The 27,522-nt window shown below is 39.5% G+C and overlaps 1 protein-coding gene across 4 annotated transcripts in view; it reads right to left on the bottom strand.

Annotated features, from left to right (window-relative positions):
* Positions 1-9,523: 9,523 nt before the first annotated feature.
* The window catches only part of LOC125017783 (nck-associated protein 5-like), a 63,900-nt gene continuing 45,901 nt past the window's right edge, over positions 9,524-27,522 (bottom strand). For 2 of the 4 annotated variants that reach the window (XM_047601268.1, XM_047601269.1), the window contains 7 exons: positions 26,001-26,180; positions 22,975-25,880; positions 22,583-22,697; positions 21,655-21,730; positions 17,082-17,468; positions 15,318-15,413; positions 9,524-13,123 (listed from right to left, as the gene is read on the bottom strand). In XM_047601268.1, coding sequence (XP_047457224.1) covers positions 13,122-13,123; positions 15,318-15,413; positions 17,082-17,468; positions 21,655-21,730; positions 22,583-22,697; positions 22,975-25,880; positions 26,001-26,180 — 3,762 coding nt within the window. In that variant the 3' untranslated portion in view covers positions 9,524-13,121. Of the gene's footprint in view, positions 13,124-15,317; positions 15,414-17,081; positions 17,469-21,471; positions 21,511-21,654; positions 21,731-22,582; positions 22,698-22,974; positions 25,881-26,000; positions 26,181-27,522 lie in introns of those variants that run through there. The other 2 variants (XM_047601270.1, XM_047601271.1) reach the window with 2 other exon arrangements.

Genomic DNA, 27,522 nt, shown 5'->3' with positions numbered 1-27,522 from the left:
CCCGACACCTCCGAGATGCTTCAGTCCTCTTATCCGCCGCTGACGCACGCACTTGTGCGTGTGCGCCACAATATTGTGTACCGCGTGATTTGACAGTGAGACTTAGAAAAAAAGCAAAACATCTTCCATATCATTATTATTATTACCATTATTATTATATTTTCACTACAGGAATCCTAAAGTGTGGACCCATGCTTATGTCTGTACTCTTCTAAGTCCTTTTACAACAACATTTAATTCCAAACTCTTATTTACAGCTCATTATTTAACAGGGAAGACAATAAACTGACAATCAGCACAGATTTAGTGCCGTGACCTCCAAAGTCCCCTATCAGAGTTTTATTTATCTCGGTGTTTATTAGCACGCCTCAGTTTTATCTCCCACTTTGACCGAATAGATGGACTCCCTGAAGGATGGAGGCGTCTATTCACTTCTGATTACAAACTAGTTTTCATCTATTGCAAGGAATGAGAAATGAAACACTTGATTGGAGGCCAGAGGTCAGAAAAAGACAAATGAAAATTTTGAATTCAGACAAATACTGGATGCCACCGTGAATGATTATGATGATGATGATAAGATCTCAGTTATTGTTATATAACACACAGTAGTACCTGATGAATAATTGAGTGTTTCCAGCCCCAGTGAAACCATAATTCCCATTTATGTATCTTCCAAAATAAGACGAAAAGATGGAGCTGTTCTGTGCGCGTCAGCACATTCACAGTTTCCCTAATAACCGCCTGTAGGATTCAGCCTTCCTGAAATGAGTTAGTTTTTACCAAACATGAGGTAGGAGTGCAGCTGTGGAGTGTTAAATATGTGAAGAGATTTGGATCGATGTGGCGTGTAGCGAGACTGTCGATGAGCTCAGTGGAAGAACCACTCACTGTAGTAAATTTCAGATTAGCTTCGAAAGTTTAAAATCTGCCTTAAATACATGAGACAACTCAACTTTGAGAAAAGCTTCATTCCAGCTCAGAAAGATAAGACATATGTACTCTGAGTTGAAATGAATGTTACATTATGCATTAAATAAAACTTACACTGCCACTTTATTAGGTACACCTCGCTAGTAAAAGGTTCATTCTTGGTGTCATACTTTTAACAAGGTGTTGGAAACATTCCTCAGAGGTTTTGGTCCATATTGACATGATAACATCACACAGTTGCTGCAGATCTATGATGAGAATCTCCCGTTCCACCACATCTCAAAGATTCTCCGTTGGATTGAGATCTGGTGACTGTGGAGGCTGTTGGAGCACAGTGACAGGTGTACCTAATGAAGTGGCAAGTGGGTGTATTTCTCTTATGACTGTTTCAAAGCTTCAGTTGTTTTTCAACTCAAACTAAACTACTAACTACATCCACCATTTGAGAAAACATGAAAAAATGTCTTGTCAATAGAACATTTGTGAACATAGAACATAGTCACACACCCTTTAACCCTACATTTCTCAGTTTAACTAATTATCTATATCCGCACTAGTTGCTTTTTCAAGTTAACTCTTGTTTTCAAGGCAGCTTTTGACATATTTCAAAAGATCTTGGAAAAGTCATTTAAAAAAACATTAAAAAGGTCCAGGCACAAAAATGTGTTTGAAAAGGCCTTTAATTCAGTGTAGGTGTTGTTGTTTTTTTTAATGACTCCAGCCTGTTGAATTAAAGTGCTTTTACTTTTTCAAACCAATTCAGTGCCTGGACCTGGATGTTTTTTGTTTTTTTTGCATTTTTTGCATATTTTTTCCATTTTCCTTCAGCCGTTTGTTCCCTTTCCAGTTTCAGTAGCACTCACTTTCAGAAGATCTTCCCTTATTATCAGATCAAGACGAAATTTCAACTGCTGTTTTTATGTCGCTGGAGCTACAGTCAATTCATAGGAGATCCAGTTACTGTTGTAAAACTCACATTGAAATTAACATTTCATTAAACTGGCTTAAGCTCTTAAGTTGGAATAACAAGAACTCATTAAAGTAAGTTGAATTCTTTGTTTTAACTTATGTTAATTTGATTTAAATGATAGTGGAGCCTTAGATTAAGATTTTTAAAGTAAATTTCTAAGTTGCTGGAGCGACCAGTCAGTTCAGGAGTTTAGGAGAAGGAAGACAAAGACCTGACAGAGAGACGCAAACTTTTACAACTTCTCCAGCTGTCAAAGCTCAAACGTGACAACGTTACAGTTCCACTGTCTACCAGAGACAACATACAGTAACATGTTTAGCTACTTTCTCAACCCTGTGGCTTCTAACGATCTTAAAAGTTAATACTGACCAACACGTTACATTTTAACTGTTCATGAAAAGGTAACACTACATGTTGTTGCCTGACTGATGCTACAGTTTCCTCCACACACATGACATCAAACCTGTCAATCCTCCTTAAAGACCAGCATCTCTTTTGTTTCCCACAACTTTATTTAACAAAAAATACATTTGACAGAATGTGTCACATTAAATCCAGTAGTTGCAAAACTAAAAACACAAACAAAGTTGCCAGTGAGATGTGACACACAAAAACTACGACAAAATAGAGAGAAGAAGAAAAGGGAGAAACACGCTACATTTAGCACATCAATCTATCGTAAGTATAATTCAAAGTCCTTGTGAAACACCGAGAAAATCATTAAGAAATAAAAACCGTTGAAATAAACCGCTACAGGAATCAAACCCCGCTAGTGACCAGTGGCTCGCCGCTGCTTTCGCTGCCTCACAGGAAGTTGAACCCATGATGGTTTCTACATCAGCGCCCCCAGGAATAAGGTGGAAAACTTGGACTGTCTCATCATCAAACCACTCATGCCCCCAAACAATCCTCTCTTTAATATCGGCTCCGTTACCGGATTATTTTTTACGCTGATGAGAAAGAATGAAGGACACTGTCATGACTTGCAGAAAAGAAGTAGATGACTTTTGGAGCCAGCACTTGTTTTGCTCTTCAGATTTGGCCAGATCCAGATCTCTTACCTAAAGTCTGTGGTTCTAAATCAAATTTATCCATCTTTTTTTTGTTGTTTGTTTGTTTTATTTATTTTTTTTTTGCAGATACATCATTGGATTTTGAAAAAGCACATGAGACATACTTTTTGAAAGTGCTGCTGGCTGGTTTATGTCCTGCTGCTCCTAATAGAAACAAATGGATGATTTCACCTCCTCAGACCTGGCGTCCTCATACGGGGACATTAGGTTTTAGGTGTGTTGCAGCTTATTCTGCTTCATTTGAACCTGTTGTCCTCATAAAAAGACACTTTAGTCTTGTCAGCGACAGGTCAAAACACTCATTTATTTATTCTTTTTAACTTTTCTAGTTTGATATGAGACAAAAATTTAACAAATTCACAAGTACACGTTTGAGGACGTTGGGATTTCATCGTTTCCATCCAGTTTTATATTTCGGTTCATATTGGTGACTTAAATCGTCATATGCACTGAAATAAACCCTGTGTCCACATTATTTCTTACCACTTATTTTTCGTACTCCTACTAATCCCAAATACCTAAAGATCTTAATCTCATTTTAAAGAAATGAATATGCATTCCAAACAAAATTACCACGGGACCTCTAACACATCATGTGCTTAAGGAAACCAATGAAGACAGTGAAATACATCATCAGTTTGAACGTAAACACTCTGAACTTTACATCTCAGCTCTTCTCTTCAGCTTTGTGCTGAAGCCTCTTGTGAAGTGAAGCAATTTCCAAAGACTTTTTACAAACTCTTAACGTCATCTACAACAGCTGACAGCAGGACCCTCCTCCGCAAATTCACAAGATGGATTAGTTTCTCCAGAGCTCTACGCTGTGGGCTAATATTTCATATACGTCTGAAAACCTGGCTGAACAATTGCTGCTTCTCAGCTGTGGTCCTGACACCTTATCAACGTGTTCTTTCCAAAGCCCAAACTCATTTAGAGCGCGTACGCCTCGGTACACCGCCTCAAGAAGAGTAAGAGGATTTCAGAGCAGAACTAACTCAGGAGAGGGCGAACGGCTGATCTGCAGCAAAGAAGGGTCACATCGCAGCTTTGTCATTGTTTACTGGTCTCGGTGTTATTCCGTCTCAGTCCTCTGCCTAAAACTCCAACACTTTCATTCAGACTCGTCAACATCAACCAGTTTTAATTAGCGGATGAAACACTGCGGCTCCACGGAGCTGTGGAGGAGTTGTTTGTGATCTACTGTGCTAATCAGCTTAATTGGAACTCACATAATTACACATTAAGACACAATTAAATGTTATGAATCCCTTCCTTTCTTTGGCTGAACTTTAAATTAGCCAGGGGTCATTTATGCTACAGCTGAAGCAGTGAGAAGATTTGCAGCGTGAAGCAAAAATCTTTTAACTCTGAGATGTGTAATAAGAGACGCTGGCAGATGGTTAAAATATGCTGAGTGTTTTAGATGGAGAATGTAAAAAGTGACGGGTTAAAAAGGTTTTGTTTGATTTGAGGGCTGTACTTTATCCTACACATTAAGCTGCAGCTTCTCTCTGTGACATTTTCTGAGCAACATAACATGATGGATGGCACACTCCAAGGGATTATGCACACAGCCTTTCTCAAACAGCGGCACTAATCAAGGATGACTGACCAAAGGATCAGAAAAGAAAAGACTTCTGCATACAGAATGTATGTGGTCAGCATCTTAAAGTAGAAGGGAATCAAATGTCCAAAATGAACTCAGCTCGTAAGTGAAATATGAGACTTCTTTGTCTCTGGGAAAAGTGATTAAATTCTTTCACAAGGAAGTCATTATGTCAAAAAGAATAAGGCTCCTGGACATTTGCTGTGACAGCTGGAACTGCACAAGGTTGTCAGGGACCTTGATGCTTCCTTGGAGACGTGACCTGCTGTTCCATCCGATGTTTACAATTGTCTTGTCATCCCAATTCAATAAAACACAGTCGATGCATCCACCTCAGTTCTGACTAAATGAGCTGAGCTTGACAGAAGCGACAGTTCTGCTACAAGAAAGGCTGAGAAAAATGAATAAATCACTCAGTGCATTTACATGCACAGCTTAATGGAGATAAATGCTCCAAATTCAACTTTCTGAATGTGGTCCTTGTCCCAGTTTACATGCAACAGAGAAAATCAAATAACTGACGGTAACATATCCTCCTCCTCCACACTAGGTGGCGATATGTGTCTTATCAGTCGGTTAATCCTCCTTTCTGGTCATATACTAGACAACTGGTAATTTTGAGTTTTTTACCATCTTACATTCACAGATCACTTAGTAATTTAACCCTGTGTTCACACCACTGACTGTTTATACTATGGACAAACCCATCGTGACGTCACCCATTGGATTTTGAACCTTGAAAATGAAGCCAGAAGTGGGCGGAGCCTGTGGTCGCCATGGTGGATGAGCTTTACTCCACTTATTCCAAATATGGACGTGTGGGTTTGTGTCGGCCGTTAATACCCGCCCACCCAACTCTCTGCTACCTGTTAGCTCAGGCTAACACCTGTCACTCAAAGCGGGAACGCCCCTAATTATGCAGAATTTTAAACATGAATAAAAAACAAACAAATTAGTTAGAAAAAAATTCAGTGAAATAAACCCTTGAGACCAAAACCATTTTTTTGTACCAGGCTGTAAACATGTTTAATGTTGCTGTAAAGTTGGTCTTTTTAACATGAGGGTCTATGGGGATTTTGGCGCCTCTAGTGGCCACTAGATGAACTACAGTTTTCTTTGCACTTCCACATGGACTTCATTGGTCAGAGCTGGAGGTTGACGCTTCATTCACACACAGGCAGGATGTGTTTCATGGATCCAACTAGAGGCTTAAGCATTGCGTGTTCATAAATGTTAAACATACGTCCCTGTAACTGAAAATGCAGATATGTAGACGTCATGTTATTTAAACCATTCCACTAGAAGAAATGTGGATTTACACATTGTGTTTGCTTTTGAAAAGGTTTGCACTGACCCCTCCCGGTGATACTAAACCATAAATGTGGTGCTTGAACTCAATTATGTTTCAGTTACAATCTAATTAGTGAGTAATTTCGAGGATCCATGACAATATGAACTAGACAGAGACACATGTGCAGCTCATCTGAAACAGAGAAAATGAATGTGGAACATTGAGTCAATAATATTCTCAGCAGTCAGGGTTCACCAGAGGGATTTAATCCTACAGGTGTTGACTGCATCAGCCAAATCAGCATGACTTTGTGAACACAGGAATAGTCAGAGCTCCACAGAAGGACGGCAGAGAGCTTGGCCTCGCTCATGTTGTTAGATTGGGAGGACGAGGTTAGCGGTTAAATGGTTAAATTAGACATCAGCCACGCTTTGCACTTTTTTCTGTTCACCTACTGAAAGACACACACACACACACACACACACACACACACACACACGTTCATGTATGGCCATCTTTGTGAGGACACTCATTGGCATGATGCATTCCCCAGCCCCTAACCCTAACCATCTCAACTAAATGCCTAATCCCTAACCCTGACCCCTGACCCCTGACCATAACATAACTGTAACCTTTACCCTAAAGCTGAGTTTTAACCTTCAAAACAGCTAAAAAGTGAGCACCGGCCAAAATGTCCTTACTTTGCACAAATGTCCTCAATCTGATGGTATAAAACTTAAACTGGGTCCCAGAAAGACACACACGCACACACACACACACACACACGCATCCACATCCTACTGCTGCAAATTGAGCTGTTAACTGCTCTTAACATCAGACTGGATGAATTAATGTGATTCAAGGAGGAAATATTTGTATGTTTTACAGTGTTGATATGAAAATGCCTGAGCACTTTATTATTATTATTATCATTATTTATTTATTTATTTATTTTACTGTTTCTAGACACTTTAATTCAAATGTTTAAGAACTTGTGTCTTAACCTCCTGAGACCTGAGCTGTTGTTTGGTTTGCATTTTTAATTCCTCCATTTTTCTTTCTTTTGGCATCAGTCGGACCTAAGAACTATAAAAACTAAGCATCATCTTTGAACAAGAAGTCGTTTTTGGAAAAATAATGCCGTCATCAGGGATTATTTCAGTCAGTATTATAATAAAGTCACCAATATATAACAAAATATAAGTGTTAATTCTCATATCTGAACGTTTCTGTACAAAAGCTGAATTGCAAATAAGTCCCAAAGTCCTCAATCATATATTAGCTAATTAGTGAAGTTATAGCTTGTTACTATTGATAGAAATTGTGTCAAATTAAATTAGAAAAGTTAATAGGAAAATAAATAAACAAGTTTCAACTGTAACATTTGCTGACGTTCTGAACCTTGTCCACTTTTGTTCTGTGATCGGCTGCAGAATGAATCTATCTATCTATCTATCTATCTATCTATCTATCTATCTATCTATCTATCTATCTATCTATCTATCTATCTATCTATCTATCTATCTATCTATCTATCTATCTATCTATCTATCTATAAAAAGCTTAAAAAAAAACAGGCAAATCCATTGTGCTGCAGCACGGTGCTATGCTACAAGAGTGGCTGAAAAAACAAATAAACAAACAAAACGCTCAGTAAAACAGTATTTTGATGCCAAAATGGTTGATCCAACTATTTTAGATGTTTAATCTCTTATTATTTCAACCTCTTTGCAAAAAACCTTCATGAACATTTTGGAGCTCATTCATGCTCTTGGTCTCTTTTGACTCTGAGTGATTCCGACTTTTGTTTCAGAAACAAAAACTTCAAAGTGGTTTTGTTCTTGAGTAATCAAAGTTGGCACACAACACAACTCGTGTGCAGAGCTCTGATTGGCTCAAAAAGATACTTCTGCCCCATAAACCACCAGAGGAATGTTAAAACTCTGGTGATCTGTTAACTCAATGCTTGAATGTTTAGTGGATTTAACCTGTAAACGTTTGTACGTCAAACCAAATGAAATTATTATAAATTAGGATCAGGATCAACAACATAAATATTAATGTCTTAACTGTTTGTACATGTCTGTTCTGCTCAGTTTTCAGTCCCCACCCTCCATATATACGTATATATATATCCCTGTTCTTCCATCTTCCATTATAAGAATGTGGGGGGAGATCTTGAGTCATGCCTCCGCCCTTAGTCCTTGTCTGGAAAACCATCATCTATCTATCCCACCACTTTCTTCCCTTCAACCCTTTTCATCCATTCCTCCATGTATTTCCCTCACGTCCTTGCATCCATTTAGGTCTTTCTTCATGAACAACAGTTTGAACACTGCACCCTCATCAGTCTCCACGGTGCAAACACTCCGAGTCCAAGTAGGACGACTAGTTCATATTTATTGCACAGGCATAAATGTGGCAGTAATTCTCTCATCTAATGTCTTAAGTGTAATTTCCAAAATGCCAAACAATTTCTTCACTAGTTACAGAGAGACTCTGGAAAGGAGACTGATAATAAAAATGTCTCTGATAAATATGAGCAGTGACTCAGGAAGATTCTCACACTTCACTTCAGATCTACATCACTAGTTTTTTTTTTTTTTTGCTTGATTGACTTTAACTTCAAACCAATTTCCATACATGTGAGCTCCTCTTCAATAGAAATGGACTTGGTATGTGTTGTTTGATCACACTTGAAGATTAGTGTGCATGTTTTGTGTGTTCTTCAGTCAGCCTTCAGGAATGATGCAGAAATAAATATAAATGCGTTTGTTTCCAGTTTAACAAACCACAAACCAGCTCTATGACATGTAGGTTAGTATTAAGTTTACTTACTTCCAAACGTTTTGCGAAAAAAACGTGTGTAAAACTACTATTTGGTGTAAAATCATTGTTGGATGCATCAAGTTCTGCATCAGGTTCAGTGATGACTTAACTAATATATTATGTTTACAAAGTTTATCTTTGTTTCTACGGTGATAAACTTTGTTTTAACCGTTTATCATTTCAGCCTTTTTGCAAAAAATGCCTATTTAGGACAGACTCAAAGTAACTGAACGTTGTTCATTAACATGTTGGAGCTCATTCATGGTCTTGGTCTCTTTTGAAAGCCAAGACTCTGAAGTTTCTATCACAAAGTCAAAATCACTCTAAGTGGTTTTATTATTAAGGAATCAAAGTTGGCACACAGTTAAAAAATAAGAAGTTGTTGGGTTCGCATGAATTTTCTTTTGCTATCTGATGCCTGCAAAGGAAAGTGAGGACAGATTTCATCTGGATAACACAAGATTATCACAGCATAATGTTTTACCTACTTCCAGTTCAAATTGAATATAAAAATGAGTTTCTAACCTGGCGTTTCCAAACTGTGAGGTTTGGAGACTCCAAAAGGACGTTTGGACACATTTTGAATAAAAAGGTCATAACTTTTGAAGTTTGTAAAAATAACAAGTTGCTGGTTTTGCCAGATTTTTTTTGTTGGTTGAATCCTTTAGTAACTTTTATAAATGAAATCAGAAGAAAATGACATATTGCATCATGCAGCGTTTACTCAAACACAACTCAAAAAGCTGGTGCTGTCACATAAACCACCCAGAGGAACGTTAACGGGTTAAAACTCAAACACGACAAACACAGAGGCAGCTGCATTGGATTAGTATAAGTACTGAAATAGTTTATTTTTTCTTTCTTTCTCCGACATTAAACAAAGAATATCAGTAATATACAATTCTCATTTTGAACTGCTAAGGTGACTGTCACACAAGAACATCACGGTTATTATCGGGTTCTGAAAGAAAACAAACAAACAAACAAACAAACAAACAAAAAAAAAGAAACCACGGCACACATTTAAAGGAGAGCTACTGTCATAGTGAGTGCTAATGTGTGGCTATAAATGGTAAATCAGACTCATCAGTGCTAAGTAGAAATACAGGGAATCGAACGTTAGAAAAATACAACACTCTTCGTTACAGTTTGAGCCATTTTTAAAAACACAGACGCCGCGCTCCATCTACCCGTATCAGTACAGCCAATCTGTTCCCTGATCCACTAACTCCAACTGTGTTTGCTACATACATCACTTATTAAACATGTGTTGCTCTTGGCATAAACGCTGCTGCATTTTTTATTTATTTTTTTTCAAATATCACCTTCAATATATATAAATATACATGTAGCATGTGAGCAACTGAAAGGTGAGTGCAGTATTATGAGAATACCAGTGATATTGTGCAACGTTACGGTGCTCCAGAGCTGTGTTTCGTGTGAAAATGTAAACTGTCTCTATGGCTATAGGCAGGCCTGATATGTAGATTTACTTGCATTCATTTTCTGTGTATGAGATTAGCTCAGAGCAGTATGCATTTTGGCAAATATCTACACATGGACAGCAGGGAGTGGACAAAAAAGGCCAGGAGGATGCATTCATAACACTACAAACGGAAATATAAAGGACACAGTGAGATATCTGACAGATATATGTACAGACTTAAACCGCTTCTAATGAAATGGTTGCACATACCAACGTTGAGGATAATTAAATAAGTCCACAGCATCTATCCGAGACAATAAATGTCGTTTTTCCCTGAGCTAGCACAACAATGTTTACTAGGCGCCCGTAGGTGCTTTATAACTAGAGTTACATGCAAAACTCACTGCGTTGTCTCGATGTCATAACTGTGGAAACGCACAGAAAATTAAGAATGCAGTTCACACACAATGAGGTTCATTTCAACATGAGACATGCACTGTTTCAAAAAAACAAAAAAAAAACACACCTACAAAAACAGCGGCAGATTAATTCATATGTAATTATTCGTTAAATATTTAAAAGTGCACGTCAAGACTCACATATCTGTATTTGCAATAAAACATACGATGGATTTATATGATGTGTCATCACTGTAATTAGAAACAGCCCGATGGGGTGGTCGCATGCAAGTAGATATTAACACCGTGACAATAAATAAAAAGTCTCCAACTAGTTGGTGCACACTGTAAAGATTCACATTACTCAGTCAGGTATAGAGCTCGTACATGGCAAGCAGTAGTTAGTGCTGTACATGGAATATTTTAAGGATGGAATCACAATTTGTGACATTGTAAAGTTCCATCTCATGCATGTTTACTTCCTTTGATCTTCACTACTTCTGATGCAAAATGAGCAATTCTTTAAAATGTTTACACATGGCTGGAAAATGCAGGACTTCGGACTCCGACAGCGAGCACAGCTGGTGCCATAGTGGAGGTCTGGTGGTGAAACGATGGTGCTTATGAAAAGCTGTTTAAATGCTTGAACCTGCTTCAAGCAACATGCATTATTTTCTGCCCTTGTTTGGGTTAAGATATAACCAGACAGCAGGCTATGGCATTGTGTGGCCTGAATTGGCTATTAGCTAGCATGCTAAAGAACTAAAAAGGCTTCGTAAATGATGGTGGAGGTCAAATGCTGCCTGGATGTGAACGTAGCTTTAAACACCAAGCTGTGAAACAGGTATGATGTATGTCTACATGTGACAGTGTTGCCAGATGGGAAATGACAAATTATCAAACCAGAAGCTAGAAATTATCTTATTTTCCAAAATGTTTGATGTCCCTCAAACCAATGGTGCACTGGAGAGGGAACTAATGGCTGAAGGAAAATGGAAACATCGTGCGGAAAAATGCATAAAAAAATCCAGGTCCAGACACACAAAGGGGTTTGAAAAAGCAAAAGCCCTTTAATTTGACAGACTGGAGTCATTAAAAATGAGCCATTTGGACTGGAAACTTGAATTATCTCATGGCCAAACGCTTCCTAGAAACACAGCATGGAAGTAATTCAACCCTAAAAGACTCAAACAAAGAGAAGCTTATTGGATTTATGCCCTTAAGGCCACCACTCATTCTGGTCTCAGTGAGGACTTAGACCTCTCATCTTCTTTGTTGAGATTGTTGTAAAAATATTTTTTTTGTCTCAGAGATGGTGTCTTGAGTCCTTTTGTCTCGTTAAAACAAAAAGGTAACTCAACTGTGTTTTATGATACTATAAATTGTCATAGCATTGGACGGGTTATTTTATATTTTATATGCTGTGATTTTACACGTTGTAGTTTCATACTTTCATACCAAAACATGGAGGTGTCTTTTTTTTAATGACTCCAGCCAGTTAAATTAAAGGCCTTTTACTCTTTCAAACCCATCTGAGTGGCTGAACCTGGATTTCTTATGTGTTTTTCTGCATGATTATTTGCTAATAGTCAAGTATTGAAGGGGTCAAATTAAGATACATTATGAGATTTTTGGATTTGTTGATCATTAGAGGGTGATATTATTGTACACATATGATAATTATCGTACGTCTAGCCACGCTGATATGTTATGGTGTTATATGGAACTAAAGTTGACCAAATTCACTGCAGCAACAACAAAATATTGACAGTTCCATATTTAATGTTAGCGCCTTTTGCCTCATTTAAGTACATATCTTCTAAAACTACAAAGTGCTCTGTTTGCGTGGGAACATTTAGCTCCAGTGCAGGAAACGTCGTCCTGTGTTGACGCCAGAGACAAACGTTAGTCAGTGATGAATGGATACGAGTAAAAGCCACATTAAAATGTTTAACATTTCATATCAAACTACGTGTTCCAGTCTTTAACCAAACCTAAACAATTTGCTTTGGTTTCACTTTGCATAACCCCAAAAACTCATAGTCTGCATATGAGTGTTTATTTACTTATTTATTTGGCTGATAAATTCATAAATTTAACCTAACTACAGCTGCAGCTTGGGTGAGGTTATGTTGGTGGCTGTGCTGAGATCCGGCTGCTACTGTTAGCTGAGATTAGCTTAAACGGGATGTGTTTAGATGACTCTGTTAGACATGTTTAGGTAGGTTTTATCATTGCTAAAACAAAAAAACATCAGAGAAATCAACCATGTGTGAGCATGCCTGGGGGGTGGGGGGTGTGGGAGGGGGAGTTGTGCATTTAAACCGCTCACAGTTGTGATGCCAGTGAAGCGCAGACCTCCAAAATGGCTGCCAGATGGTTTCTCACTACACGTGAAATGCAGCGGGCTTCTTCTTTACACCCCATCGAGTGCAGGTGGAAGCTCACGACGCCAAGTTCGTTCACTGTCCAGTTCTGAGCTTCATCGTGTTTCACAGACACAGCGTCCGTCCTGTGGAGTTTAAGGATCCTCTGTTCTGTGTACGGTGGAGCAATAATTCCAACTTGATTCCTGCTTCAGGCGGACGTCAGAAACTCTGAAATGGAAGATGCGGAACAGAGTGAGATCCTGTATCCAAGTTTAAAGCTTTGCAGTGCGTGTATTCTGCAGTAAATTGTCTTAATTAAAGCTGAATATGTGTTTACTTTACGTGCAGTTCAACGTGCAATTAATCAATGTAAATCAGTGTAAGTCTAAATGGTTTTATGAGATCCAAATTATAAATTTAATATACTGCATCACTTCTCATAAGATAATACTTGTGTACTCATGTAAGTAGATATATAACTGACCATTTATTCATTATTCTAATAACTACATTCTGATTTTACTGCCGATTTGAACTATAGGTCCTGAACTATATGTATGGTTTTCCTTTTTGTTTTGTAGTTTTTTAGTAATTGAGCACTGCAGTGTAAAGATAAGTGTGTTGGGTGTGGACTCCAGGAAGAATAGCAATGTCTTAGCCAAAGCTAACGGAGATCCAAATAAATGAAACAAATTAAATACAGGCCGTGGGCCAAAAGCAGCTCTGCCAGAGGGTCTAATCTGTCCACAGCATGACTTTGCAAAGTGCAAAAACTTCATAAAAGACTGAGGATAAGTTAATATTCTGATCAATCCACTGTTCAAGTCAGAGACGTGGAACGAAGACAACACTATTTTTTAAAAGAATAATTTATTAAACGTAAACATTCTCCTAATTTACTCGTTCTTCTTTGCACTAATAAATCTGGAGTTGCCATTACTTACAGCATAATGCTGTTATGTTAATGCTCCACTTGAGTTTGACCCCATTGCCTTAAATTATATAACATGTACATGCTCAGTTCATGCATAAATAAAAAGCCATTCATGTATCTTTATGTGCATTTTGTGTAGTGATGATTCACAACCAGTGGCTTGTTTTTAGCCCACGGGTTCATCTTACAGTTACTAGTACTAGTACTACTAGTACTATTACTAGTACTACTAGTACTGCTGCTGCTGCTGCTGCTGCTGCACACCTGTTGTAAATGCCAGGGTTAATGTTCTGTAGTAAGATGTAACTGATGAGTGGGAGTCTTGCGTTAGCCGTGTGTTTAGTTCACTTTCTGCTCAGTGGGGATGAAAATGGGTTTTTAAAGCGACGTGTAGCTGCTGTAAAAATGTTTCTCACTGCTCTGGATGATAAAGCTCCTCGCAGCTGATTCTCCATTTATCTCAGTAAATAAAACGTCCACCTGCTGCAAATTTGCGAAACTTGGAATTACACTCGCCACTGTACATCTTCAGGGTGGGAAAAACTAAATAACAACAGAGACGTCGTGTTTTCCACTGGGGAAAAAAACAGCGACCATGTTTTTAGGTCTTAAAAATCCTCGGGGAGCAGCAGTCGGGTTGTTCTCGAGTTATTATGAGAATCTGAACAGAGAATTGGAGCTATTTTGCATTTTACATGACTGCAGCTGAAAATCCATTTCCTAAGCAACACTTTTGTGAATTAATCTCGTCAGGACTTGAAATGTCCTTCACATGTGGCAACCTGATAACAAGGACTTAGTGTAATTTTTGGTTATTTGTAAACTCGTTTTTAAAACCTAAAACAAGTCAATTTATTGTTTTTCCTTTAATACCTGACAAAGAAAAGAGATTTGATTCACATAAAACCAGACATTTTTGTAGGTGGAGAATAAGCTCGTAGCTCTTATCTCTTTGGAAAAAATGTTCTGTTAATCGTACCACGGACATAGATCTGGTCGTCTGAATTCATCTGTGAACGTTTGTCTCTTGAATCTGGAGAAGCACCAGGTTTATTTAGGGCTGAAGACGCCGTGGAGAGAGCTTTAAATTCCAAATATACCACATTACTTCCTGTTTCATTGAAGGAAAATACGATATGATTTTCAGTTGTTGAACTTCTATTTTGTGAATCACATTAGTAGAATGAAAATGAAGCCTAATGTTAGACTGCAGAGTAAAAGAAAGTTTGGTTTTGGATTAAAAAAAATTAATTGCCAGTTAGAGGTAGAGACCTAGTAGCTTCACTGTAACATATTACCAGCGTTTCACATCATTTTACTGTCATTTACCACAATAAATTACTGTATTTTAACATTACAAGATCTTTAGTGTGAATTGCTGCAGAAATGCTGTGAAAGTGATGCAATTATTAGCCAGTAATTTACTGTAAATTTACAGTAAATAAATTGTGAATGTTTTCCCCATTTAAGTGAATGTGGTTTTCTTACAGCTGGCGAGCTGAAGTCTCGTCTGTTCTTTCTGTTGGCTTGGTGTGGCTCGTGTTTTCGATTTGATGTAGGTCAGCTTCTTTGGTTCCATTCCACCTGAGGAAAAAGGAGAAATTTAAGCTCATTCTAGATGTTTTTTTTTTTCTTACCAGAGGTGAGAGTCCTAGTGACTGTGTGGCACTTTAAAGACAGTAAGATTATCATTCTACATCCAAAGTTGGATTCAAGTGACACCAGAGAGCTGCTGCTGCTGCTGCTTCTGCTGCTGCCATTCTGTCAGATTTATTGTTCCGACCACCTCCTCCATAGTAAAACACTACACATGAAAGACGGGGTTTAGTTCTTCAGATCAGATAAGGAGTGACACATTAGGCTGCTTAAATCAAAAGGACAGCACGGACTGATCCCTGTGGGATAAACAAATAAAAAAAGGTTTTTACCACGTCCTACTACACGTACTATACGTCTGTCTGCCAGGTGATGTAGGCATCGTACCCATCAGGAGTGTTTCTCTGGCTAATTATGGACATTTTTGTTTGGGTTAGATATAAAAATCATTGTTTGAAGGCTGCCATATTTGTTTACTCTGTCTGGGGAATGTCAGCTGTTCTTTGAGCATTGTGGTCTGTACATGACGTCACAGGAAGCTGAAGTCTCCATGGTTACGGCCACTGAGTGGCAAAAAGTGACAGTTGATGGAGATTATTAGCATTAGTTTGAAAATAGGTGAAGAGCTTAGAGACTGAACCAACAGGTCTGAAAAGCAGCCAGAGATATGTTTTATATTTTTACAGATATCTGCCAAAGAAAAGAGAAGTAAATGTATCGCTGCATTAGAAGAAACAACTGGAATCGAGGTACAGAAACCTGGTGCTATGGTTCACATTTAGTGTCAGGTAATATTAATTTATGCTGTATTTATTGATGAAGTCAAACCTTAAGTTACTTCTTCAGTTCCGTTCTGGAGGGCTGTCAGATAATTAGTGGATGTTGTTGTTTTGTCGACAGTAACTATTTCAGTTCCAACAATAAATAACAATAAAACAATAAACTGAATATTTGTGATCACTCCTCATCATCCTTTTAACGCTACAGTATTGTACGGCTAATGTTACTTCTCAGTAAAGCTCTTGCTTGCTAAGTGTTCCTTAGAACTGATGAACAACAACAAAAAGAAAGATTTACATTTTATATACATGTCGTATAAAGGGATGAGAAATTCAAGATGAATGTCGTTTTGTTTATAAGTAAAAAGAAATTCAGTCTTAGTCTGAGAATTCAAAGGATTTCGGTGAAACTTCCAATGATCAATTCATTGACATCAAAGCTCATAACGTGGAACAACAGTTACACAACCTACTACTGTAATCACATAGTTATCTGCATGCTTCATGCTACGCTACATTAAAATTTAACAGCACGTCAACACTGGGCTTCATGCAAAGACGATTCTGATCATAATACACCTTCATTCATATTTTCCCCTCCAGGGTTAATGTTTCCACAAAATGTGTTGTATTTGTGCAGGACATGAGGCTCCACGGCAGAATTTAGAGGCACTGATTAACTAAAATTGAAGCTAAAATTAATATTTAACAAATGGAACACTCTAGCAAAGAATAAAAAAGTAAGACTGAAGACGGGCAAAAAGTTCTTGCATGAAGCTCGATGAGTCCTCAATACTCCTCATTATCCCACCTCAGAATACTCAGAATACTACTGTGGTCCAAAGGACATATCTGGATATGTGTTGCGTTACTGTACCTGGTGGTGGTCTGGGTAGCCTGCTCTGGGAATCACACACACTGGCAGAGGTCACAATGCGTTCAGACAGGGGTTGGATGGGCTGGAGGAAGGCCACAGTGGGGAAAGGCACTGACTGGATATGGGTCATGGAGGAGTCGGACAAGGAGTTCGGCACCCCGGCATGGCTGCTGTCCTTAAAGCTGGAGGGAATCCTCCACCGGGGCAACGGGGAAGGAGACACGTCCTCGCTGGAGGAGTCGGGGACACTGGGAGGACTGAGGGACTGTTCGGGGGTCGAGGAGGATTTGGGGAGGAAGTGCAGGATGGAGGAGAAGAAGGAACAGGATTCAGGGAGGGGGATGGTCCCAATTCCACTGTCCAACGTTCGCATCTTGCAGCCAGAGCCTGCGGCACAAGGAGAACAGCTGAAGTGGTTCAGGTTTAGGGGGAGGGAGAGGAAAGGATGCAGAACAGGAACGATGCAACAGGGCAACCATGGTTGAAGTGGCGCTTACCTTTAAAAAACATCATGCACGGTGCAGTAATATGCATGAGCATCATTCTCTGCTGTAACTACGATAAAAGTCACTGCTCTAGAAATGATAAGCGACTCAGTGAAAGAGCCTCCAATGTTTGTCAGTCAGTAATGACGGATCTTATCTTCGGTATCACACAGGTGTCACCCTCATGTCTCCTGACGACTACGGCCACATTATATTTACTCTGAGTCTGAGCTCTAATCAGTCATCTCAGTCATTTCAAAGCAGTTCTGAAAACAGATGGTGAGTCTGTTCTTTTCTTTTCACTGTCATACTTGGTCTCCTCTTAAAAGCCAAGTCGTGAAACGGTGGTTCAGTTCATTAATCCAATTATTATCTAATATAAGAAGTGAAAAGGCTGGGTAATGGTCTCTTTGCTGTTTACACCCGACCACTTCGAATGAAGCCCACTTGAACCACTGCTTTGTATCACAAATGTTGTTCGATGGGTGTGCGACTTCTAGCATGCACGGGCCACACGAGTGAACATGGAATGCACATAATGGCATACGACAATCCAAATACACAGCTAATGTGTGTATTTTACTCACAATATATCAAACGTAGCTGTCAAGCACACACAGAGTTTGCATTGTTTGACGTCATGCCTTCAGAGTTATCCGCTTATTTTTTTATGTTACGTTGATCCAAAAACAGAGACTTCATCTATCGTGCGTGCACAAAATCAAAATAAGGAAAGATGTCCTCAGTCTGTTATGATGCAGGTTTACGTAGCCTGTAGCTGGAAACCTGAAGGCGATCGCACAGTGGAGCTGAGGCAACAGCTGCTCCCCGTCATTAAAACATGAGACTTTACAGACCTCTTCTGGGGTTTCCTTCACTACTTTGTTATTCTGCTTAAGTTATCAAATTAACAAATTATTGGAGTGTTACAACAACAAAAAAAATTTGGATACAAAAACAAAGCTGTGGAAACATCACACACATCTTATCTAAAGCGTAGCTGGAGATTTACACTAGACTGCACCAGTTTGACTGATTTACAGACCTGAAGACAACAAAGACAACAAAGAACTTCTCTGATGCAGAGACACTACAGATGAATAAGTGAAAGAATGTCATCACCATGAAACTTCTCCAGTTGATTACTCACATAAATACAATATTTTTTTAATTATAAGTTTTCTGTGAATTTATATTTAAATATGCAAATGAGGAGTTATCTACTTAAATATGCTCTAATTTGCATGTATTTCCAGAACAAAAATATGAATAATGACTAAAGTGAGGTTCAAAATTCTTGTATATTTTTTGTACATTTCCAGGTATTTACAGAGGGAATTTTGGATATATCTATCTATGACTCCAAAAAAATCCAATCCTGTCACATAAATGGGGGAGGGGGGGGTCAATTAATAACTGTCATGCTTATTGTCACAAGCCACCGCAGAATGATCTTCTGATATTTGTATTTGAAAGTAGTAAAGCAAACACATGAGAATACTCAGTAATTTTAAGCAGACAGGGTTCAGTTAAGGACATGTACTGAGTAAATTTAAAGGAACCCAATCTCCACAGGTCACAGTACTGGACCACAATCTACACAACACAACACAACACTTTTCTGAAAACAGTATGAGAAGGGCAAAGGTTTCCTTGCAAGTGAACATCAGCTGCATTTGAAACGAAGCAAGACTCTAAACCTCCTGAGACCCTGCGTCCTCATATGGGGACATTAAGTTTTAGGATTTATTGCAGCCTATTCTGCTTCATTTAAACTCATTGTCCTCGTTAGTGGACGCTTTAGTCTGTCATCTAGTGGTAGCAAAGGATCAACTCACTAGTCGGTCAGTTCATCGGATTCATTCTACAGACGATCACAGGACAAAAGTGGACGAGGAACAAAACCTCATCAAGTTCTACGGTTAAAACTTATTTATTTATGTTTATTAATGTTTCTAGTTTGATATGACGCTGACATTTAACAAATTTTATACTGTTTGATGACTTAATTGTTGGCAATTCTGTCTTTGCTCAGTCTTGTTCAGGTATTAAAATTAACAGTTTTATATTTTGTCACACATTAATGACTTTATAATAATATAAATAATGAAATAATACCAGTGTCCACATATGAGGACAAAAACTACTCCTTCCTGTTGAAATATGACGCTTAGTTTTTATACTTCTTATGTCCTACTGATGCCAAATACCTAAAAAGATAACGGAGTCAGAGATATGATTCTACACATTAAGACGGGCAGAAAACCAGATTAGAAAAAGATATTAAACTAGTTCAGTAGAAAAATAGGAGCAAAGTCTCAAGGGACAGAACATGTTGCAAGTGAAGCCTTCACCAGCGTGAAAACAAATTTCAATTAAAGTTACCAACGACAGATTGATTTTTAGATTCATTCTTTGCATCGATGCTAATAGGCTGGAATTCTCTTTTAGTCTGTGCGTGGGAAGGCAAGTGAAAACAGTTTTACTTTTTATGCATAAAATCAATTTTCTTCGGGCTTGATGCATAATACTTTGTTGTACATGGGGCTCGACCTCACACCAGTGTAGACATGGTGTCAGAGTACTAAACAATGACCATCAAACCAAATACAATCTCCTCTATGAGCTGTGGATTGAGTCCCAGTGACGTTGGAACAGGTTAGCTGCCAAAAAAATGCTACTTTGTCTTTTTAAAACAACTAAAAGGAAACTAAGATCTGATTTTTAAAAATGGACGCCTCTCCTTATTTTGATGCATCAAGATGAAAAGTGCTCAGTCGACATCATTCCCAACGAGTTTGTGCCACGTCTGGATGGTGTAAATCCGCTCGCAGCTGAAGGCAAAGTCAACTCACTCAGCAGTGGCTTGGATAACCGCGCTAAGCTGATGCAGAGCTGAAATTTTAATGAGCTGATTAACCCCTGAGGCCAGGCGTCCGTCCGTATCAAACGTGCTTGATATTTGCAGCGCAGTCCAATGAAATATCAGCAGTCTGTTACCAGCCCTCTACCTGAGAGATGTGACAAGTTTAATAAGCTGCCGTCTACTTTTACTTCCCACTTTGTCCCTTTATTTCTCTCTCTTGTCCTTGTTTTTAACTAAATTGTCAGCTCTACTTTTAGCTAGTTTGTAAAACATGCCCCAAAACAAACAAGTGGAGTGGAGTCGCCCCACAATTAACATTACAATGACAGCTGATCCAATAACAGTCAGATCTGATTTGAACGTATAAAAGAGAGACTCTGCAGGCGATGAATAGCTGGATAAAATGTAATTGTCATCCAATTTATATTTGTTGAGATATCTCCAGAGCACTTCCACTGGTATCATTAAAAAAAAGTGTTTCAGAAAATTAGGCAACTGCTCTTCAGCCTGCTCTGTGCAGCACCAGCGTGAGCCACTTTGTCCAAATTACTAGGATTTAAATTTTCATTTTCCATGCTCAGTCCACCTTATTATTGCCATTGTATGGTAAGACCTGTCTTGGGTTCCAACAGTCCTGTGCTCCACAGAAAAACTATTTATGCAAATTCATTACGAGTCCACTACTTCTGCTAAGTCTGGCCAGGAGGAGACTTGATTCCCTGAACAGGTTAATCCTAGTTGGATGAGTCCATGCATGCAAATTCTGAGTGCATGAACCTGTGAAGATGAGAGGTCAAACCTACAAACAGTGTCCTCACATAAAAATCTGCATGATAAAAAAAAATCCACTAGCGGTTAAAATGGTTTCTAACTGCCCCCGATTCAAGTTGTCGCCCAAAACAATAAATCAATATAAACATAGAACAAAGAACATGAACATGTGAATGGTGGAGAAAAAAGCACAAACTGACAAATAAATCTGCACTTTGCATGTTTTCTTGACTGCTCATAGCATATCCACGATTCATTCATGACTTACACAAATCAGTCATATTTGGTCTTCACTTCTGTCTGCAGACTGTAAAACGGTAAGCACAGATACAGTCTTAACGCTATCATGCTTCAGAGGAGACATTGCAACTGAGCTAGCTCATATTATATTATATATTCAAGAGGGATCTATCACTATTTGAGGCGATGGTTAGAGAGTAGACGGTGTTACCTATAACTGAATCCTGGTTGGGGCTCTTCACTGTGGATCCATTTTCACCATCAGCTTTTCGGTTCATCATCTGCATCTTTGTATTTTTGTATTGAAAGAGAAGAGAAGTCATTCTTTACAGGGATTGTTTGGCACTTGTAACATTTGCAATCAAAATGTGATCAGAATAACATGGACCTCTCATGTTATCTCCACTAACATAGACACCCTATCATGTTAAAGACACATGGCACTGAGACATACTTCAGGTCCTCCACAAGCATTTCACCACAGAAACATTTGTGTACACAATATATTGTGCGTGTAATGCAATATATCAAACTATGTCTAAGAAGCTTTTATTAGGTTGCAGACACTTTGACTCTACTTACTCGACATAACATCTAAATTAATGAGACATTCTATGAATAAATACGCCGAAATAAACCGGAAGACTTCAAATTATAGTTAGTAACAAAAGACAAAATGATGAAAGAGGGTGTAAGAGGTTTTGAAGGACAGTTGTTGGAATTAACCTTAAGTACATCTCACTTTGTAAATCAGCTGAGAGTCACTGTTTGACGCAACTTTTTTTTTTTTTTTGCAGCAAATCATATAACTGACAGCACACGTGGATCACTCTGAAAAGTGAATGCTGTGTTTCTACCAACTTTTGTGAAGAAAGGGCATAAATTTGTGATTGTGATGGGTTTCTAGAGCTGTAAAATGTTGCCTCATAGTTCACAGGTACGAAGTATTCAGATTCCACAGAAGCTTTACGGCCTCGGTGATGCTCAAAGAAACAAACAAACTGCCTGCATCTCTTTAGCTGCATCACTTACCTCTCACCTAGTTCTACTATTCTCATCCTGGTTGAATTATTATCAGCAGAATTGACCTCCAACCGAACAAAGAACCTCTTCTTTGAATACGTTAATGGTTTATTTACCTTTGGGTCACTGATAATGTCGCTGTGTCCTTGTATCTCACTCAGGGACATCCCTGGGCAGGGCATTGAGATGCAGGCCCGCACTGCATCATGAGACTCTCTTCTGCCCACAGAGCTGAAAGAAAACAGTTTGTCAACAAACTGATTGATTTTGTGTGAAATTGACTCAAAATGCCCAAGATGCTCAGCTAATAAATTATCCTCCCACTGTGATCTACTATATGGGAGGTGTCTGAACGGGTCTCCAGGCTAAGGAGACTGACAAATGTGTCTAAGACCATTTGATGAAGAATGACCCTTGCCTTCTGAGACAGGAAAACTATGAACACATGCACTTTATCAAAGTGGAGTTGTGGATGCCAATGAAGACTTCACAAAGTATGGTTACTTACCAGTCTTTTCCATCACTTTTTCTTCTGTCCTTCTTTTTGTCAGACTTTGTCTGCTTTCCTCCAAGAAGTGATGTTATCTTCTGCTCCCTCTTGTCTTCTTTGACTTTTGGTGGATCAGTCTTTTTGCTGCTTGGAGCAGGAAGCTTACTCTTACGAAACCCAAACCAGTTTGCCAAGCTTGAGCCTGATTTTTGCTTCACTTCAGTGGTTTTCTCCTGTTCTTGAGACTTGTGCAAGTTCTCCTCGATGCCAAGCATCACCTTCTCTTCAATCGTGGTTATAGTGCTTTGTCTCTCCGGTTCTTCGGACACTGGCTCCCCAAAGGCGCTTGAAAACTGCTGCTCAATCTGAAGGCGTCTAGCCTGCTCTCGTTGTAGCTTGAGACTCTGAAGTCTTTCACTGGAGGAGCCCAGCTGTGAGGGAACTGCCAGGCCTTCTTCTATCAAGAAATTGTTTAAAAGGGATCGATTCATTGGACAATGGTAACTACTGGAGCAGCTCAAACTTCCTGGGAGGAAATCACCAAGGGAGTTCAGGGAGCTCCCTGAGTGTGTTTTGATCTGAGTGCGGACCTTTCCAGATCGGTTGAAGCTTGGTCTGTCCATGTAGCGTGCACCAAAGCTCTGACTACGAGCCTTGGCCCCATTCATGCCCATTACTGGTTTAAGAGGAGGCCTGGTAGACACGGACACAGAGCGTTTAAACAGCCAGCCTTCCTCATCAAACCCCCAGTCTAACATCATCCCATTGTCTGATGCAACAGGCTGAACAGGTTCAGAGTCAAGTGAGTTACAGCGGGTATCAATCTTTCTGCGGGCTTTGTCATGTGCACCGCCATCATGTATCATCTGGGGATCACATGTAAAAGTTTGAAAGGCTTGGACACTTTTTGTTGTGAAATTTGCATTGTCTTTGTTTTGCCTGCCAAAAATGAGAAAGGTACTTGATTCTTGTCCAGAAATTGCCTCGTGAGATTTAGCATTCACGGGAAGAGTCCTTTTTACAGCTTTTGAGGTGGAGGTCTGGGGATTCGCAATCCCATGGTAGTAAACATTAGAATACACTGGAGGCAATACTTCTGAAAGTTTTGGCTCGCTAATGCTCTGCTGGGATCTTTGCAAGATGTTCTGACTTGGTATTATAGAGTGAACTCCTTTTTCATCGTGGCATGTGGCAGTTCTGTCTGTGGATAATGGGGCTGACTCTGAAGCTTGAGATTCTTGAACTAAGGAGACAGGTGGTATCTTAGATGAGTGGCTATGGTAGATTTTTGTAGGAATATCTTTCGGTGGTTTACCTTCAGCACCTATTTGTAGGGCTGTGTGTTGATTGTCATTTATGGTGTTGGATTGTTGAGGCTGTAAATCGGAGTAAGGCTGATTTGATTGTGTCTTGGAGGTGCTTGTTTTTGTGGTGGAGCTCTGAGCCTGATTTGCAAATTTTTGATCTTTCTGTAAGTTGTCAGCGCCGGGTCTAAGGAGAAGAGAAGTGGTTCGGCCTGGGGCCAACGGTGGGGATGGGGACCTAGGTTCTGAGTGGGGGTCTTGGGGTTGCTGTTTTCTTGGCGAGCAGGGTAAGTTGTCATAGATTCCCTCTTCCACTGTGTCATTGCAGGACTGAAGCCTATTGATTTGCAAGGAGGATTTTGTGGGACTCTTTGAGCATTCGTTGACCCCTGCAGACTTAAATGTTTTTGGATTTTTCACAGGGGATGCAAGGGGAGAGCGCTGTTGCACACTTTCAAGTGACTTGGAGTTAGATGACATGACAAAATCCCCATTTTTCTCAGCTTTGGATAACGTTCCCTTGCTTGAACCATGTGCCTTGTTTAGATTTGTCCTTTTGCTGGGAATGCTGTGCCCTGTAGGGTTTGTGTTTGTCTGTCCCTTGGACCTGTGACCTTTAATAAGCTTTTGATGCAGAGGAGAATGTGTCTGCTTGGGTTGCTCTTGTGCTCCATCTGCACTTTTGCTCCGCAGAATGAAAGCCTTCCTTGCAGAGTCGCAAAGCTGAGGTTTCGGTTTCCGCTGTGGAGATTCAGAGACGGCGAAGTCCTGGCATTCACCACAAGCTTGACTTGCCTGATCTCTGCAGTGAGGAACCTCCATTGACGAGCTGCGCTGCCTGGCTTCATTCATGCAGCTCAGAGCTCTGGTGGCGGTATGCTGGATAGACAAACCAACATCACCTGCTCCTGCTTCCATTTGCCTGATGATAAGTCTTCCCTGGGGCCTTTTGACATGATCAAGTCTGGATTTTCGGTCAGTAGGTCTTTCTTGGTTATTGTTTTTGTCACTAAACTTTATGCCTGATGCTTTGTGTTTTTCTAGTGATTCCTTGTCCTTGTCCTCTAGTTGTGTAAAGCTACCAGTTGGACTTACACCAGGTTTGACTGAAGGAGCCTCCAAAAATAAAACATTGTCTGTAACAGGTGAGGGAAACAGACCAGAACTCCCTGAAAGCTTCACAGGGTCCTCTTGATATGTTTTGTCAACGTCCCTCGTGACATCCAGTTTGTCCAAGCAAAGAAGGTCTTTAGTTGGTTGCTCGCCGGATTCCCTGTTTGGTAATTCCGGCGATTCGTCGTCTGCATCATCAGAGTCTAGGGTACCAGTCCCAGCTACAGGCTTGCAAGATTTACTTGGAGAGACTACTGGCTTGGCTGGAGTTCCTTGTTGGCCACTTTTGACACCAAGAGAATATATGCCCTCATTTGACGTCATACAATCTTTGCAGTGTGGCACAGATGCAACTGAGGATGCCTCTTTGGAGCTGTGCATTTGGAGGCGCTTCAGACCTTTCAAAATGTGGCCCTCCTTCCATCCAAGGTCTGCTTGCTCAATGGGCGCTGAATGATTGCTGGACACTGATCCCGTACTCAACCTTTTGTCCCGGCTTGTGGCACACTGTGCATTACAAGAGATATTTACAGTCACTGGAATATCATCAGTGCTTCACTTTAAATGTTTCCTGAAACCTCAAACAAACAAAAAAAAAGAATATTACTGATGATGTGTAAAACCTACCTGCTTGGAGAAGCCACGTCCCTCTGCCCAAGTGTGCGAGCCACTGGAGTATTCACTACAAGCACTGGATAGTGATAGTTCACTGCCACTGCCGCTACCACTACTGCGTGGGCATGTGAGGCTCAGCAGGCTGGGCCAACGTCCTGCAGGAATACCTGCTTTCCCATTTCTTTGGACCTCCTGCAAGATAAAAGAATAAACAATCAAACTGATGCAATGTAGAGAGATGCAGGAGCGCTCTAAATCATTTAGAAAGTGAACTTCAGTAACATGACAGCGATGAAACAGCTCATTTTAATTATGAAATCCACACCTGTGAACCCAGAATTTGCTAATCCACCTAATTCCTGATATAATATTCAGTGGATTCTCTCTGGAGCCTACGAGAAGACCCCACAGCTCTCCGTTCGTCTCTGCCACAGATCCCAGAGAATCAATATGCTGGATACACAGCCGTCTCTTTCCATTCAGTGGTTAAGTGAGGAATGTAATGGCATTTTTCGCTTCACTAGTTAGATGAGTCCTGTTTTAAAACCACTGTTGTGGTGTTTCCATCTCGCCACGTGTCTTGCAGGTACACCATGATGTCACATTTTGAAACAACGCATCTGAATTTAAACTTTTAATTAAGCTTGGAGCGGCTCGGTGTGTGAGCTGTTTATTAATATTTAAAATTGAACTGCACAGTGACGACTTCATTTGTGTTGGTTAGTGACTACAAAACGAAGTAGTATCCCTTGACTCAAATTATTCACCAGCCTTTTTTTTTTATTTCCCAAGGCATCTGGCCACATGAAAGTGTCAGAAGAAAGAAAAACATATTATTCAAGTCTTTACTAAATAGTTTTGTGCACTTATTGAAAATAGGACCTTGTAGAGACAAGACATTGCAGAATATTCTCCCTAAAATGTCTTCAATACAAAATACTTAAAGCAAAGGTAAAGTGACATAGACAGATTGGAAATGAAAGCTTCCATCAGATAGGACACCACACACAAATCACTTTTGATACTGAACACTGACTCTGAACCTTACATTTCATATTACAGGATCTCTTCCTAAGGGAAGATTGGGGGAAAAAAAAACAGAAGCTGTTTCTATTGCATGTCCTAGTTTTGATAGCAAGGAGAATGATAAGTGATACACCTCAGTGGTATGAGAGAGTGAAGAAGGTGTGTGTAATGGAGAAGATAACAGAACACCTTCATCTTTAAGATGGACATTTTCCGTATAAGATGGTCTCCCGTAAATGAACACTTAAATTTACCGATGTGAATCACTGTCAATCTTAGGAGAAATGTCCAAACGTGAATTGTGCAGAGAAATATCAGAAACAATCCAATGAACCTGAGATGTTTACCCAACTGTTATTAGTTGAATTGCTATTTCTTGCATAATCTTGATATTTCTCATGTATATATCAAAGAAGAATCTGATGTAAATGAAACTGTGTGTAATACACATTAATGCCAATATATATTTAGTTTAAAAAAGAAAAGAAATGAAAGCTCTGAAAGAACA

This window comes from Mugil cephalus, chromosome 12, assembly GCF_022458985.1.
Source record: "Mugil cephalus isolate CIBA_MC_2020 chromosome 12, CIBA_Mcephalus_1.1, whole genome shotgun sequence".
Lineage (NCBI taxonomy): Eukaryota > Metazoa > Chordata > Actinopteri > Mugiliformes > Mugilidae > Mugil > Mugil cephalus.
Note: the sequence above shows the minus strand (reverse complement) of the source record. Positions and strands in the feature narration are given on the sequence as shown.